Source organism: Phaeoacremonium minimum (genome assembly GCF_000392275.1).
Source record: "Phaeoacremonium minimum UCRPA7 unplaced genomic scaffold PA7_03_scaffold_146, whole genome shotgun sequence".
In the NCBI taxonomy this organism is placed as follows: Eukaryota; Fungi; Ascomycota; class Sordariomycetes; order Togniniales; family Togniniaceae; genus Phaeoacremonium; species Phaeoacremonium minimum.
The window spans coordinates 122,579-140,012 of NW_006921053.1; the positions used below are offsets into that span (position 1 = coordinate 122,579).

A 17,434-nucleotide genomic window follows, 5' to 3' on the forward strand; every position below is an offset into this window, starting at 1 on the left:
ATGTAGCGTCCGATTCGATAATCAAGACGGGTGGTAAGCGGTTCTGCAGTATATCGCCCCAGACCTATTAATGTGTTAGCTCAACTCATATACCAAAGGAAGTGGCCTACATTTGCGTGAGCTCGCCAACATCCTTTTTCACCCACTTTTAGGTGTAAAGTACTACTTGGTGGCATGCCTTGATCATCGACCATGCTCTGCTCAACCCCTGGATAGTCTTCCAAATCGATACCCGAGAGATATGCCTGCAGAATGGCGGTGTCTCTGCGATCAAACCGCTTCTTCAGGTTGATAAACTTGATAGAATGGAAAACCAAGAGTACTGTTACCTGCTGCTTCCCAGGCCAACACATCTTTCTCTGAGAGCTTTGTCGGTCTTTCAAATCCATCAGGTCGCATCCTTATGGACGCAAATAGTATCCCACAGAGAACCAGCACTAAAAGTCCGACAAGGACTATTCGACGGCGTAGCCGTGGGGAAAGACTCAGAGATGCTTCTTTATGAGCCTTGACGGAGGAATCAAGGAAGATCATCGTCTCGAAGATGTATGCATTGATGTCAGCGACGGGCTGTCTTTTTTTCACGTCCTCTCTGTCCAATGTACCATTCACAAGATCCTGTTTCTTGATCACCTCACGGTGCCCTTCGCGAGGAAATATCAGACTCCTCAAGAGAAGATGTCTCGCTGCGCGAGATCCCCCAGCGCGATGATGTTAGGGTCCTCTACAAGAATTGGCAGACATTCGACTCATTATGGAGGTCTTCTAGAAACTTGAGAACACGACACGCCTGAGACAGCCTTTGCAGCAATTCGAGATAAAGTTTGCCAGAACCGATATTTCAGAAAGTTATACACGAGACGGTATTTTCACTTGCACAGCAAAAGGGGTAAATTTTCAAAGACGCAAGAGAGTCTGTAGTCCTCTGCTTCAACACATGCTTCTAGAAGCTTGTTCGGCTTTAAAATACTTGCATTTCTCATGTCATGTCCAATACCTTCTTGTTTTCTTATTATTGAATAGGAACTCGTGTTTCCTTGCGGTCCAGGTGCAGCTCGAAATCCTTTCGAATTGTATGTGTCTTGATGTATGCTGGACCCAGTGATAGTTCAATGATGGAAAATATTTGGCAAATCTAACTGGAAGTAGTATGTCAAAGTAGCGGAAATCGAAAAGAAAGTCTTCCATGAGGCAGAGGAGGCATACGATGAGGGGTTCGTGAGAGCAAACAGATGTGATGGCCTTGTAAGTGGTCTAAACACCTTGGCGTGGTTTAGGCTGTCACCCCACGGCGCTAGGGTAACTAAGCTGGTAAATACGCCTGAGGCTCAGCCCCGTTTGAGTCACTCCGGTGCCCCGGCAAACACTAAAGGTGAAAAGCCGCAGGTGTGATTGTCAATCGTGAGGAACAAATAGCAAATAGAGCAAGACACCTCAAATCATCTCAAGCTTTTCGTTTCCGAAAACGTCGCTGACCTTGAAAGGATATCTGAACCGCTGCTAAAGCCGGCCTCTCTTGTTCTGGAGTCCAAACTCTCGCTTTGTGCGCCTTCTGTCTCAATCTGCTACTAGTCGTGGCTGCCTGTACTACACGAGAGTTCCGCCGGGAAAGTACGCGGTTGTAATAAAGGACCGTTTTCCTCGACGAACAAGATGTCGTCTCACAGGCATCGCAACAATCACCCCAACGGTCAGAGAACAATCGACTCGATGATGTCTCAGAAGAGCATTCGACTACCGAAGAAGCTCTCAGCCGCCCGCCAAGCTCTGGCTAACGTTGCGAAAGAGACCAAGGCCGTGCTCCCAGGCATCTTACAAGATATTCCTCACATCCACGCCGATGAGTCCGAGGTCTGGTCTGTAGATGCGCTCCCTGCACTCGACGTCTCTAATCGTCCCAACTATCCCCAAAACGCTGCCGTCAAGGTCATCAACGAGGACACTTTCAACGCTGCCCTTGATCTCGCGGCTTTGCACAAGGCACCCAACCCTACGGATCGCGGGGCCAGAGTTGCTGTTCTTAATTTCGCCTCCGACATACATCCAGGCGGCGGGTGGCTCAATGGTGCTGTTGCACAGGAGGAAGCGCTCTGTTACAGATCATCTCTGTCTTTGAGTCTACACAAGAGATACTACCCCATCGCCGCGCGACAAGGTCTCTACACTCCCGATGTGGTTGTCATACGCTCGGCCATGAGCAATCATCATGCTCTTTTGACGCCCGAAACCAAACCTGCCGATCTCCCTGTCGTCAGCGTGGTCAGTATCGCAGCGATTCGTAACCCGCCGTACAAGAAAGTCTCGATTACCAAGGGAGACAGCACGCCAACAACAAAGGTTGTCTTCGTCAAACCCGGAGATCGCGAACTTACGAAAGACAAGATGAGGCTCACACTCCGTATCTCGGCTTACAAAGGCCACAGCCTACTAGTTCTAGGTGCTCTAGGCTGCGGAGCCTTTCATGGGCCTGTAGAGGACATTGCAGACTGTTGGGCCGAGGTGTTGAAGGAGGACGAGTTCGCTGGTGGTTGGTGGAAGGAGGTCTGGTTCGCTGTGTATGATAAGCACGACGAGGGAAATTTCGAGATTTTCAAGAACAGGATAGGGGGGCTACTTGTTTAAGGTCTGTACCGTTCGGAATAGCATGTGATACCCAACGCGTCATGATTTAGTATCTTATAGCTTTCGGGGTCTGCAATATCACTTTGCTTGCGAGACTTGACAAATCCAATTACGACCTTCATTGTAAGGTCGTTATGCTCTAGATTCTGCCCCATCTATGTGGACTTGTTCGCAATGGAATATGACCATTTTCCATCTTGATGTTCCCTTCAGATGGTGGCATGTGATCAACAGCGATGACATATCATAATTCGATCAACGTTGAAGGGAAACAGTCGTTGATTTTTGCGTCCTCTATGCCACCATCCGGGCTGTCTAAAATGTAGGGTCAAAGGCTTCACACCCGCTATACATAGCGCAATCGTCTTCCTTCATCCGCATACGATATACGATTCCTGACGTCCTCCCATTGCCTTCACTGGAAACCATCATGGGGCATCTGGAACCGGATCGACCTTGCTCACCACTTTTGCCGGAGACCCTATCGCAACTGAGAAATCTGGAATGTCTCTTGTGACAATGCTACCGGCACCGATAGTGCATCCTTTGCCGATTGTAACGCCGGGCATTATCGTGACATTGCCTCCGATCCAGCAATCATCTCCTATGGTCACGCTCATCGCATACTCAACTCCATCTCGTCTTGACTGGACGTCTGTCTCATGTGTTGCAGCAAATATGGACACGAATGGGCCGAACATGACCCGGTTGCCAATATTGACGATACCACAGTCAAGGATGACAAGACTGGAGGCCATTAGTTACAATCCATGAGAATCTAAAATAAAAAGAATCATCGTACTTGAAATTTGAGTAGAAACCATCTCCAAGGGAGATATTGCAGCCATAGTCAATGTTGACCGGTGGCTCAATGAAAACATCCTTTCCTACTCGGCCAAAAATCCCATCCAGCATCTCTCGGCGGTCTGCATTCAACGACTCGGGAGTAGCGTCATCAGGAAAGTGATGATTATATTTATGCATAAATCTTCGGGCACGGAATCGTGCTGAGAATAATGCCGGATCCAAGGAGTCGTATCTATCTCCATCTTCAGTCAGTCAATCCTCAATGGACAACTTCGCCATGTCTTACAGGACCCCGGAGATCATCTTCTCATACTCGTCGCATCACGGCACATGCGCGAGATTTTTTGCAACCTCTAGGATCTTGGGGTCTTTTTCTGTTTTCGACATTGTGTTCGATATGTCAAGTTCTGTGTTGAGATGATGTCAATGAGACGGATCGTGGAGTCTGTTAGCTAGCCTCAGCGGTGTGGGCTCTATAACGTTGAGGCCCGAACTTTACCCGGAGACCACTATCTGATAGCGCTTGGCGTAGGCAACGGCCCCTCAAATCAAGCGAACAATACCAGCGGCTAGTGCTGCAGGTTACTTGGTTCCGGACCGTTATCCCTTAGTTACCAGAATCACCTCGGCCATGAGGTAAACTCGTCGGAAACTCCGCTCCAATGGCTACTTCTCACCTGAGCAGGCAAAAAATTACAAACTATACCTGGTGTATAGAATTTATTTCACAATGACCCAGAAAGGGCGAGAACCTTTGACTATGTTTTTATGTTGGGAAGTTCAGTAAGGCGGTGATTCAATGCACCTTTCCAAACAATGAAAACACAATGAACTAGTTACCCTTACTCTGAGTCTACTGCTTGGAGATGAGAACAATTCTGAAAAAAGATTCTGCTTATTTGGCACATCACTCTCGATTGGCTCCTCTAAACGACATGGCTAGACCGATGCTGAAACGAATTAATATCACTCATTCGCCAGGGTAAAGAGTTTGGCAATGGTATCGTAACCTCTTCAAGTATGTGTTGGTGAGCCTATAGTAGTAAACATGACCTTCGGGACATCAAAAAGTATCATTACTCTTGTCATCTAGTAACACCGCCCTTGAATTGAACGTTTATTACCCGGGCGGAGGAGTATTTCGCGCCCGAAGCTTAGCAGCTACGTCCCATACAATGAGCGTTGCTGATTGTCGACTCGAAGACTTAATTCGAAGGCCATCCATCTATGCACTCTCTGGTTTCACCTTCTCAAGAAGCTCCTGGTTCTTCTTGAAGTGTCGAATGCTTTCAGGAATGTCGACAAACTCCAAGACCTTCTTGATCTCGGTGCCATCTTCACTGAACTCCAGAAACCATGTAAAGTCCAGCGCAAACTTATCTCCGTCGCAAAACTCTCCATGGCATATCGATCTTGCGGCTGCCTTCCTCCCAGCCTCATCGATGACGACGTTGAGAATATCCGTGGATTTCACGGCCCAAATGGGCATGTGCTGCTCGTAAGCAGCCTGATATTCGGGTACGGAGAAGCCAAAGTCTGGGGGTAAGCCCATCGCTGTGAGGTAACCCACGGGTCCAAAGTATCGCTTGCAATCCGGTGCCAGATGGCGGGAGATTAAATTGGGATCATTGGCATTCGTTGCATCTTCATAGCATAGAAGAAAATCATTGGTTTTCTTCTCTAGCAATTGTCTGATCGAAGTCTCTGAACCGATCTCAGCCATGTTGGATGGGGCGAAATTGGCACGCTCCGTGTGTCTAATCCGAATAATATTTGGGAGAAGAAGCAAATCTCCATGGAATGTGTGATAGTTGATATTTATGTATCCGACGTGAAGCTTTGATTTTTCTACTTAGTGCTTACCAAACTCCACTCGGATCTTGTAGAGTCAAAACATGCGAGGGTTCATTCCTTCAGGATGAGGCACGGAATGGGTGATGTATTTCGTAAAAAGGCTTAGTAGAGTGGGGAAGTGACATTTTGCGTCGTCATGGCTGATCACTCCAGTCTTGAATCCAGTGTGTAAGTAATTCAAGTCTCTATATGAAGCAAGACAACAGAACGACCGGCAATTTTCTAGATATTGGGAAGGTTCCAAGTGACTATATCAGATCGTGTATGCTTATCCATCGTCAATTCAGCCGGAACATGAATGCAATGGAATCAGGTGACGAGCTGAACCGCCACATCATATTGGTTGCTATTACTTGGCATTATTATTACAACCGGTGTCACCGCACTTCTGATGTTGCTGTTGTTTGACGAGAAGGCAAACGATGGAAGTAGCACGGCGACAACGAAATCGCAGGATTAATACCTGTTTAGAGTGTCGGAGATTGAAGAGAAGATGTTCGAAGACACAGCCTTGCACTCACTGCCAGAAGACAGCTCGAGAGTGCGTCTTCCCTGCTGTTGCGACAACGTCAACGAATCCTCAACCTCTTGTAAACGTGCAATTGCTGGGAGAAGATCACCAGTATGCTGCTCAGCCTAGCAATGAGTCCGAATCAATAGGCCCCACCATGGGAAGCAGTTCGATTGAGAGCACACCACCAGACATGTGTTTGAGAATTGGCAAGTTAAGCATTACCGAACGAATTGGTGGAATGCCGAGGTCTAACGTCGCCAATGAAATTGGTGAAATGTTGGACAGTATTGGCTTTGCAAATGATGGTCCGGCCGAAGACCGGTTTTCTGCACCATTGTCGGCGTGGTTCAAACCACATGCTGTGTTGCCCTCCATCTTCAGCGCCCCTGGTTTTAGTGAAGCAGTCACGATTTCGGACCTTCAGCAGCAATCATTAATAGATCGCTTCTTCTGGGCTGTGTATCCGGTCTGCCCCTTGGTATCACGTCATGATCTTGAATCCAAAGAGTTGGTGACTGCTTCAATCCGCCTTGCAGTCATGTATTCTGCTGCTATCAGTTTGCCAATGGTGGAGAGTCAGAGTCATTACGGCATGCCGAAGAATTCTCTAATCAAGATGCTTCACGATGCCACCCTGGATACTATTCGTCAAACTGATCCTATCATGCGTCTAGATATAGGCATATTCCAGGCTACCCTCATCTACCTTACACCTCAGTTCCTTACAGAAGTGTCCCGCTCACATTCAATACATATTGGTGCTATTGTCAGACACTTTCAAATTGCAAGACTTGACAAAGACTCCGAAGGTGACTCGATCACAAGAAGGCAGCTCAAGCGTCACATGTGGCAACACCTCCTTTTTCTCAACCAGCGAGCTGTTGAAGGCACGGGCCCCGAGAATGCTATTATTCACGATCATGACGCTCAGTTGCCATCAATCATAGGGGACACAAGCGATGCTGAGATATTAGCTGTTGTCCGTTATCAATGCTATGGAATTCATCGCTGGGTATTCCGAGAGCGTACGAAGGTCCGAGACGGAATCATTACCCTCACTGAATGTTTAGAGATGCTTGAGAGGAGTGTGGTAGAGCTGCAGTTGAATTACCTGAACGATCTAAATCAAAAGGTTCCTTTGCAAAAATATACATCCTGCGTGGCGAAGCTTCTCCTCAGTAGAACCAAAGGAATGGTGCTCCATGGCGTCCACGCACGGTGGAATGACTGGACTGAGGCAATGGCAGCCGAGGAGTTGAGAGATAGGTCAGTTTTAATCAGCACTCATTCACTGATGATGTTGACAAAAGTATGCCAGAGCTATTCGTTCAAATTTGGAGGTGCTTGAGACTGGCGTGGCTCTCGAAACGGACCCAGATCTTGCACCTTGGGCATGGTATTCAGGGGCGTATCATCAGTATCATAGCATGTTGTTTCCGGTTAGTCAAGTCTGCGTAAATCCCTGCCTTCCGGATGCTGAAAGAATTATGGCGGTGGCAGACTATGTGTTTGGTCCTGCCTCAAGTTTCTCGAATCCACAAAAACGTGCTGTTAGCATCATGAGGGCTGTGAAAGACAATTTGAAGTCTTTTCTGTATTCGCTAAGTACGGACTCGACATATTCACACTTATTGTCGTCGGATAACTTCGGCCAGGGTGCAACGAATGCTCCTGAATTGACTTCGCATTTCTGCAATTTCGGCCAACTGGGTACAATCTCTGGTGAACGTGATTGCGCAGAAGACCAAGGAAGTTCCGGTGCTACTGGGTGGGATCTAGAGCAGTTGACAGCATCCATGGACGGATCAGATGTCTGGTGGCGCTGGCACCCGGATCTAATGGATACAAGCCTAAATATGGATTTGGACGGAAATCATCTTTAGACACGCTAGTCCTGGATGAGAATCAAATTAGTCAAGGACTGTTTTTTTACAACTTGGACAGATCATGACGGTTTTTGGTTATGGCCTAGTAGGAGTAGTTGAGCAACATAAAATCTGATCTGTAACTGCTGTTATCTCAAGAACAAGCCGGCTATAGAATGATGAACTATTGTAAGATGTTGTCTTTGATTATCGTCTTTGAATTACTTAGGAGGTACTTCTCATTTATACTATGTATAGAGTGCCAGCCCCTTCACTGGTGGGCGGCTTTAAGCGGATCGGGTCCTCAAAGCCGCTCTTGGCGATCCTTTAGGGCCGCTACAAAAACGGATGACTGTTACACAAAGCGAATGAGAGCACTCTGCAATAAGAAGTAAAAAAGTGTATAAATGGAAACAATTCTCTACGTTTTGAGAACAGTCTGTTTCAAGGAATCCACTTAGAATAATGTTAAGTGCCAGCACGTATATCGACTACTACGGATTATCTAATGATTATCATGAGGTTCAACGTCCACCTCAAAGTGATTCTCTTGTTTGCAAGGATGATATTTCCGAGCAAAGCATGTATTGGAAGCAACAGTACTTGGCCCTTTGAATTCGGACCCGATGAGTAAGTCACGCCTGGACTGCAGATCTATCAGCCGACTGGACCAGCGAGGGCGGGGCCATCAGGCCATACAAGCATTGAAAATATAGACCTGAGACTAATTAATTATGTTGTACAAGATATCCTGATTTGGAAACTGTCGGTTACAACATCAATCACATTGGGTTGAACGTGGCGAATCTCACTGCCAGTTTGCATTTTTATGTAGATCTTATTGGCATGCGCCACATATTTACCTACCATGCTACACCATACTTCAAGATAGCCTATGTTGGTCACATTGCCGGTGGCTATAATGGCACGGGCTATCAAACACCACTGGAGTTGAATCGACAAAAGAACAACATGAAGGGATTGATCGAATTCGTCTATATCGCCCCTGATGCAACGGACCCACCCCCCAAATCACCCTTGGCTTCGACTCGTAAGAGCAATACTTTCTCACATGTCGGGCTGGTAGTGCCGGATATTGAAGCAACGCAGAAGCGACTTCAAGAAGCAAATGTTACTATCCTTAAGACAACTGGCGCGGACCCTTCAAGTACTGGAGCATTGCCAAACGCTTATGGATTAGGCCTACTCCCACCTGGTAGTGACCGGATTGCGCAAACAATTATTCAAGGACTGGCGGCAGCAGGGGGTGTCAGTTTCAGTAAGCACAAGCCTTCTACTTTGCTACAAGCTTTCTTTGACTCAGCACTCACGCTGTTATTATAGTCATGGCTGAAGATCCCGACGGGAATCTATTGGAAATTCAACCTCAATATTGAATAGCACCCAAGGAATGAAGGGACTTTTCATCTAGCCAAATTTAACACAAGATCAACGGCTTGTTGAAAAAGGAATGATTTCTTTGAAGACAGACAGAGTTCGTCACACACGTATTGATTATGGGTACGCGTATATAATCTGAACGCGATGTGAATTGCCATTAAACATGCTAGTCTATCATATCTTTACATAAAACAGCTTTTTCAATGCTGCCAAACCTTTTAGATTTAGGGCCCATTTTAGGCGAATGACATGCCACCGTCAACGTTGATAATTTGACCAGTGATGTAACCGCTGTCTGGGCTTGCCAAGAATGCAATAGCTTGGGCAGCCTCCTTTGTCGTACCGTTTCGCTTGACGAACTGGTTTGTCCGGAACTTAGGAACTAGAGGATGCTCCTCTGGAAGAACCAGGTCTGTTTCAATTGGCCCGAATGACACAACATTGACTGTAATGCCCTTGGCTCCAAACTCCTCGGCCCAGCCTCGCGTCATACCATGCAGCGCTGCCTTAGAGCCCGAGTAGAAATTGGCATTGCTGAATCCCATCGTGGCAACTACACTGCTGATGCTGATGATCCTGGCTCCTGGAGCGGTCAGGTGCGGCTCGGCCGCCTGGAGCAACAGGAAGATGCTGCGGACATTGGTGTGGAAAGCAACATCGAAGTCTTCAACGGGGAAGTCTTTGAGACTGGGATACCCTGCCATGATGGCAGCGTTGTTGACAATGATGTCAATAGTCTTGCCAGGGAAAGCCTTGAGGGTTGCATCGACAATGTCCTTGCCAAAAGTCACGCTGCTAGCATCAGCTTGAACTGTGGTGACCTCAACACCGAACTGCTTCAGTGCCTCGGCACTCTTGAGAGCAGCATCTTTGTTGGTATTGTAGTGAAGAACAATCTGACACTGTTAGTTCCGGATTGTATTGTGAGGCAGAATCATCTCCGATTCCCTGGTGGTGATAGTAAACTGACATTTGCTCCCTGCTCAGCAAGGACTGCGGCAGTTGCAAAGCCAACACCGTTGGACTTTGCTGCGCCGGTGACAATGGCGATCTTTCCTTGAAGAGACTTCGACATGTTTGTTTCTGACAGCAAGGGTCTGTGACAAGATTGTATTGTTGATTGATTATGTTCGCTTGGCTATGGGATGATGAAGAAAAGTTGAAACTGCTGATAGCTGGAGTTCTTGTGCTCTGATGATGAAAGTAGAGTCGACATTGTTGACACGAAAAGCGATGGCCTTTTATACAAAATCTCATGGCTTGATGTTTGAGATGATGTTGCAGTATAGAATGGTTTTTTTTAGTCAGAAAGAGGTTCTAAATCCGACCATCTACTTGACAACCTGGCCAATCGTAAAATAGATACTCCATCGTTACAAAGTCTAGTGGATGGAGAAGACTTGCAGCCAAAAGTTACCCTTATCTCGTCGGTTGAATAATGCATGATGCGGCCCATAGCTACTGTACCTGAAGCTTAACTATGTGGGGGCTGGCTTACATACGCTTTCCAGTGCAAGCTAGCTGATGTAAACTACTGGGGGAGGTCTTTGTGTAACTGTCAATTTGGGATTAGCGGCGCAAAAAGATTCCTCATAGTTTTTGGCTTGCATCATCTACGATGGACTCCACTCTGCTAAGTCAGATATTACCTGTACGACGCTTAGTCACAGCAATGGGTTTGAGGACTTACACACGCTATCCTAGGGTGGGTTTCGTATGTGATTCCATCCACCTTCAAAGCAGCAGTGTTTCGCCGGGACCCGATGGGACAACTCTAGTTCCGTCACTTCAAAGGGCTCTACTTTCTGTTTGACACAGTGTCTCACAACGAACGCCATGCTTCCATATTCGAATCTCTATTTAAAGAGTGGGATGGTCGCCATACCTCCATATAGGAAGATGCATCGTAGCATCAAGCCAGGTACTCAATTGCATTCACAATTGTCAACAGAGGCCAATTCAAATACCTAACCAACACTTCATCATCATATTCAAACTGAAGAATCTTAAGCACATCTATTCAAGTTACCATAACATGTCTAAATTGATAGCAATCACTGGTATCACCGGTGTTCAGGTACGTCTATACATTTTCTTCTTTTCAAATTTCAATACTTACAACAGTACAGGGAAGCTCAGTAGCGGATGTCTATCTCAAGACTCCCGGCTGGAGAGTGCGTGGTGTAACTCGCAATCCTTCATCAGCAGCCGCTAAAGAATGGGAGGCGAAGGGCGTTGAGATTGTTCCAGGAGATCTCAACAACACAGAATCACTAGCAGAAGCCTTTCAGGGCGCGGATGCCATTTTTGGGGTGACGGACTTCTGGACTAGTTTTAAGGACCCTGCTAGTCAGACGAAAAAGAAGGCTGATCAGAACATTCTTCAATACTGCTTTGAGGTTGAGCGGCAACAAGGCATCAATCTCGCCGATGCGGCTGCCACCGTCCCTAACCTGAGCAGGTTCGTTCTCAGTTCCATGGCCGATGCAAACAAATGGAGCAAGGGAAAGTTCAACGAGCTATACCACATGGACTCTAAGGCCCAAGCTGCAGATTATGCAAAGAGCCTGCCTGCATTGAAGTCAAAATTTTCTCAAGTGCAGGCACCCATCTATTACAACTTGCTATGGGAATGGGGGCTGCCTACCACGCCGAAGAGGGTGAATCACGCCTTTATCTCTCTCTCTATCTCATCACTGGAAGGGCTAACATGTGAACTGCAGCAAGCGGATGGAACCTATCGCATACAGGGTGTCGGTCCTGCCGATGCTCCAATTCCATTCGGTGATGTGCGAAAGGACTTTGGCTACCTAGTAAAGGCCGCCGTAGAGGGAGAGCCTGATCTCAATATCTTCGCGGTTGGAGAAGAGTTATCCTGGAACCAATATCTGAAAACTTGGTGCGAAAGCCAGAACGTTCCCTTTGGCGGTTACGACGAGGTTGCTTATGATGACTTCACCGTCATTCTTCCGGGAGGGTTAGGCCACGAGTTCGGACAGAATGTGCTGTTTGCTATAGAGTTTGGTTATGATGGGTCTGATCCATCGGTCACTCGCCCTGATGCTGTGAGTTGTACACCTGTTAGCTTTCCTCCTTTGATCAATGAAACTAATACTTCCTAGTATGGAATTAAGATGACTACATTCAAGGAGTATTGTGAAGTGACAGACTTCTCTGCTATCCTGTAGACCAAAAGCATATATGTAATAATAGAAGCGAACGACTCTTTGAAGGACTTCGCAATGGTGGCCACTATCTGCCTCTTTGGGGCGTCCCTTGCGGTTCTTTTTCTGGTGTGCATGTCTGTACCGGATTTTGGTGCCTTTTTCATGTGTAGTGTTTGTGAAAGCGTTGGACTTCCGAGGAGACTCGGTGCAGATTTCGCTTGTCGAGTCTTGCGCGAATGAGAGCGGTGATTATCCTTGCTTCGTTCGGTACAGGCGAAATAGTTTATGCTGGTAATTTTTAGATGATAGGCAACTGGAAATACAGACCTACTAAACACTCCGTGGAATATGCATAACATCTCAATTTCACAGACGATACTTGGATACTTTCGAGAAACCTTTAATTATCTGCTGTCGTGGTAGCAAGAAAAGTTGCTCGTAAATTTCACAGGCAGTGATCTTTAAAAATGGATGGAGGCAGAAATATTCTGTCAGACCACGTTCAATGGTAGAGAATCATGGCTGGCTCAGCTATTTATGGTCTTCGTACATTATGTGTTAATTAGCACCTTGCCCCTTTACCAGGAATGTTAGTGCCCCAAGAGCATATCCATCTATTCCCGTCTGCAGAGTTGGCATAATAACTGGGGCAAATAGTGATGAGTGGTTGACAGGTACAGTCTGAGAAATGGTCCCTCCCTTTTCGGCTTTGTCCCATGTCGCTTCATCTACGCAGCCATACGTGAAAAAACAGTACGGCTTCCCAATTGAAGTTGCTAAGATAGCAAAGTCTTCACTAAAGCTCAGTCTTGGCATTGCTCTGTCATATTGACCTGGTTGTTCTCCGAAATGTGCTGCGAACGTGTTTTCGATCCTTTTGGTGACCGCCTCATCATTGATGGTCAAGGGAAAGGCGCGTGTCTGTTCGATCTCTGGACTCCTAGGAGCTTGTGCACAAGAGCATTCAAGTTGTACGATTGTCTTGATGCGGTTCAACATACGTTCTCGAGTTGCCACTGTCGTTGATCGAGTATCCAAACCAAGCACGGCTGAGTCCGCGATAACATTTTCCGCATCGCCAGCATGGACGGTTGCGACAGTAACAACACTGGATTCCGCTGGATCAGTCTCCCGGCTCACGAGAGTCTGTAACTTCAGGATCGTGCTGGCCGCAATGACGACTGGGTCGACGGAAGTATGCGGCATGCTGGCATGAGATCCTTTACCATAAATGGTGACCCTGAGACTGTCTGCGCTCGTAGCTACAAGACCTCTCACTGTGCCGATGGAGCCCGCGCGATATGCTCTTACATGAGCTCCCAACACGATATCCGGGATAGGAACTTCATGTCTGGTATACAGGCCATCGTCCACCATAGCTTGGGCCCCTGTTCCTCGCTCCTCTGCAGGCTGAAATACCAACACAAGTGTCCCAGCCCAAGACTTCCGAGACGCAAAGAGTGTCTCTGCTGCACCCAATAAGCACACGATATGCATGTCATGACCGCAAGCATGCATTACAGGCTTCTCAACTCCAGTCGCAGCGTGAATCATGCGTTTTGTGCTTGCATACGGCAGACCTGTGCGCTCTTCTACTGGCAAGCCATCAATATCTGCTCGAAGCAGCACAGTGGGGCCATCGCCGTTCCGCAATATAGCTGCCAACCCATGGCCACCTATTTGCGATTTGATGACCAAGTCTTCTGGGCCAATGGCTTTGAGTCTTGCAGCAATTGTGCTTGCTGTCTCGACCTCTTGGTTTGAAAGCTCTGGGGTTTGGTGAAAGTGTTTGTAAAGATCCTGCAGAGGCTGTAGGTCCGGTCGACGTTGACTCACGAGACGTGAAAGTGTCACCGCCATCTTAGCGACCGTCTAGACTTCATGAAGCGATAGATCCACTCCAGAAGACGAGCCTTTTTCTAGCTGCTTCGTGCTTGTCGCGCAAAATTCAGGCGAATTTGTTGAAAATTGCGTAGTTAGATTATGAGTTTGTTTGACTTATTCCCCGCGTTATGAGTCAAAGGAATAGTGACAGAGATCCACACGCCATAGCGGGGCCAATATTACGGGGTACACGGTGATCCATTGCAAGGCACGACCCTAACCCTAGCACTGATCGAATCTCACGCTTCATTGGTAGTCGAAGGTGATTTCTATTCAAAAATGATGACCCAATGCCGCTCGGTAATTAAGACGGAGCACAATGTGGTACAGTTCTCGAAATACCTCCAAGCGATACCTTACTCAGCCTCTTATGATCGCTTTAACATCTCGCATACGCCCCACGCCCTCTCGCTGATCTCCTCCTCGCACAAGGGATATTAAATTTCATTTTGAATCGTTTTTCTGAAGCCCCTAATCCCAATACCTTGTGATTAATGGGTCAGAATGGAACATCAGTACCAGCCTCTCGATACTACAGTCCCCTCAATAAGGTTACTCACCCTAATCGGTTTCGATACAAATGGGGAGCTCACCCTGAGCCTCCGATGTTCTCCACTCGAGCAAGTGAAAGATAGCTTTAGCGCTTTGTCGTACACTTGGGGTGATGACGTGCCAAGCAAGAGAATATGGATTGATGGTGCTTGGATGTTGGTTCGCGATAATCTCTGGGATTTCTTGCAACATTGTGCAAATGTGTTCTTTCCAAAGCGAGGCCCGACGCAATTATGGACCGATGCGATATGCATCAACCAGCAAGATATTCCTGAGAAAAACATGCAGGTTCGAATGATGGGAGAGATTTATGACTCTGCACGCGAGGTATTGGTATGGCTAGGCCCTGCTAGCAGACGAACCGCTTTTGCTAGGGACTGGGAGGAGTTTTGCGAAAATCGCGCTGACTTTCAAGATGGAGACTACTTTAAGAAGCTTGAGGCTCAGACGACCCCACAAGAATTCTATCCTAAATTTCAAGATCTTGTAGATGATGTCTGGCAAATAAGCACCTCCAAATATTGGCAAAGGCTGTGGATCCAACAAGAAGTCTTCTTGGCGCGACGAGCTTCCATCATCGTGTATGACACGACATGGGACATTCAGCATTGGCAAAATGAGGATCTGGCTCTGTGTCTCCGGCATCCTGACTACGATGTCTCGAGTAAACCCTATAAGCCAGCCGAGCAGACTAAAATTCTTCTTGGTGGGCGGCTAGGAGCAGCACCGATGATACTTAAAGCTCTACAGCACTGTTGCGACAAACAGTGTAGTGATCTCCGGGACAAGGTGTTTGGTCTGTTGGCCATGAGTCGTGGCCGATATCGCGATTTTGACGTTGACTATCATACCACTGTCGAGGAATTAGCAAAGAAGACGTTGCCACTCATCATTAAAGAGATGATGGAGCACGTGAAGACAAGCCCGATTAGGACTCATGATGGACAGATCAGCCAAGGGGCAGTTCCCATACCCGCATATTGGCTTCAGATATCCCTACAAATGACCGCAAAGGATTTCATATTAGCAACATCTCTAACTGAAGCCAATTCTAGTAACTTCGGGGATTTAAGCAAAGTTCCTAAGGAGGACGCACCATATATCATTTTGGTCGGTGGTACGCAAGCAGCTTACATAGATAGAGATCATCCTCTCCACAAACGCAAACTTTACTGATCTAGACCTCTTCTGGACTCTAATTCATGATTCAGCTCGAAGTCCTGCATCGTCTCATTTGAGTCAGAAAGAGCGGTGCTCAACTAGTTTCAGTACTCAAATGACCTTACAGTCAGGCGTTGTCACTGGTCTTTAGTCAGCCCTTAACACTACTTACCACCGCAAAATGGCTATGTTTTCGTTTCGGCTTTGGAATTTTGTGGTATCCTGTTAGTGGGATGTAGTATGCCGGGGCACTTGATTCAGCTTTTCAGGGTCTGGCTATCAATTAGCACCTTGGCCCCCGGATATCATTTCGATGCTATCAAAAGACCCTTATGGATTTCCGGCGTGATGCCGGTGGCGAGAGCATTTAAGGCGATCAGATATGTGGTAACGTAATGCCGAGACTGTCTGGCCTGGCGCTAAGTCTTGGTATTCATCCTTAACACCCTAGAAGCTTACTATGTTCCATAGATGGTGCGCTTTCGGATCCTCCACTCGTGTTGCCAAGGATAGAATTTTTGTTAGACTAAAATTCTATCTAATCTTATCTGATTGATAAATTTGAATGGCTACATATTTGTGTTTTTCATCCGCTTTCTGGCTGCTGATCAAAGCTCGGATGGGTTCATCTCAAGAATGTAAAGAAATCATATCGAAGCTTTTATTGTCTTTGATTTGAATGTACAATGAAGTCGTAAGGCTGAGAGATCTATGAGATTGATAAGTTTCCTTAGACTTTGAGGTAGGGCTTGGCTAGAAGATCTTGCTAGTTTACACGGAGTCCAACTCCGTAAGATCATGCCCAAGATTGGCTATTGCAACACGCGATTGATGGTTACAATGCCAGTCTCGAACTTTTGGGAGGCATTGCCAAGCAATTAGATGGGCGTAATATCCAAATTCGAAATTTTCCCTGTCTTCAAGCGCCGGAGTCGCACAGTCCAATACTTGGCAAGGACCACATCGCTCACACTTTGATGGATCGCTTCAATATGATTGGTACATGAAATGAATTATGGTGACATCCAACTGTACCTTTGTAGATGGTTCAGAATTCGTTGGCAACGCGGTCTTTGTCTAGGCATCCAGAGCGAATCCTATTAAACCATGGACACATGCAGTGGTTCTTCTGTGCATCTTCTCATGCAACTTCACTTCAAGGATTAGATCATATCTCTGTGACCAATACCACATCGCAATGGCAGCCGTTCCACAAGTGGTGCCTGAGCACCATGACCCTAACTCAGACCTCGAGAAGAATGTAGGGATCACTACAGAACCGATACCTCGAGGTTCTGATGATGCCGGCAAGGGATCGGACAATGAGTCTGGCAACTTCCAAGAAGGTGTCAAGCAAGTTCGAGCTGTCGCCTCGGTCTGGTCAAAGAAGACATTATGGATTATGTTTGCGCTGTATGTTTTCTCAGGATTTGGGATAAATCATCAACAAAACTCACTAATAGCAATAGCCTTTACATGGTCTCTTTCGTCGACGCTATCATAACTTCCATCCAAACGTCTTTGAACCCATACATCACCTCGGCATTTGGCAAACATGGTCTTCTGGCTAGCGTCAGTGTCATTTCTACCATTCTTGGTGGTTCCTC

At 46.9% G+C, this 17,434-nt stretch overlaps 4 protein-coding genes across 4 annotated transcripts; 2 read left to right on the top strand and 2 right to left on the bottom strand.

The window, feature by feature from the left end:
- Positions 1–1,710: 1,710 nt before the first annotated feature.
- Positions 1,711–2,622, top strand: UCRPA7_2018 (putative mitochondrial chaperone bcs1 protein; the record flags this gene model as incomplete). The annotated part of the gene is made up of 1 exon (XM_007914595.1): positions 1,711–2,622. The coding sequence occupies one exon, from the start codon at positions 1,711–1,713 to the stop codon at positions 2,620–2,622; it is 912 nt and encodes a 303-aa protein (XP_007912786.1).
- A 2,032-nt stretch (positions 2,623–4,654) lies between these two features.
- UCRPA7_2019 (hypothetical protein) lies at positions 4,655–5,152 on the bottom strand (the record flags this gene model as incomplete). The annotated part of the gene is made up of 1 exon (XM_007914596.1): positions 4,655–5,152. The coding sequence occupies one exon, from the start codon at positions 5,150–5,152 to the stop codon at positions 4,655–4,657; it is 498 nt and encodes a 165-aa protein (XP_007912787.1).
- A 4,147-nt stretch (positions 5,153–9,299) lies between these two features.
- Positions 9,300–10,279, bottom strand: UCRPA7_2020 (putative 3-oxoacyl-(acyl-carrier-protein) reductase protein; the record flags this gene model as incomplete). Its single annotated transcript, XM_007914597.1, has 3 exons — positions 9,300–9,965; positions 10,034–10,160; positions 10,230–10,279. 3 exons carry the CDS (start codon positions 10,277–10,279, stop codon positions 9,300–9,302), a joined length of 843 nt encoding a protein of 280 aa, XP_007912788.1.
- An 819-nt stretch (positions 10,280–11,098) lies between these two features.
- UCRPA7_2021 (putative -like family protein) lies at positions 11,099–12,251 on the top strand (the record flags this gene model as incomplete). The annotated part of the gene is made up of 4 exons (XM_007914598.1): positions 11,099–11,140; positions 11,193–11,723; positions 11,787–12,128; positions 12,186–12,251. 4 exons carry the CDS (start codon positions 11,099–11,101, stop codon positions 12,249–12,251), a joined length of 981 nt encoding a protein of 326 aa, XP_007912789.1.
- Positions 12,252–17,434: the final 5,183 nt, after the last annotated feature.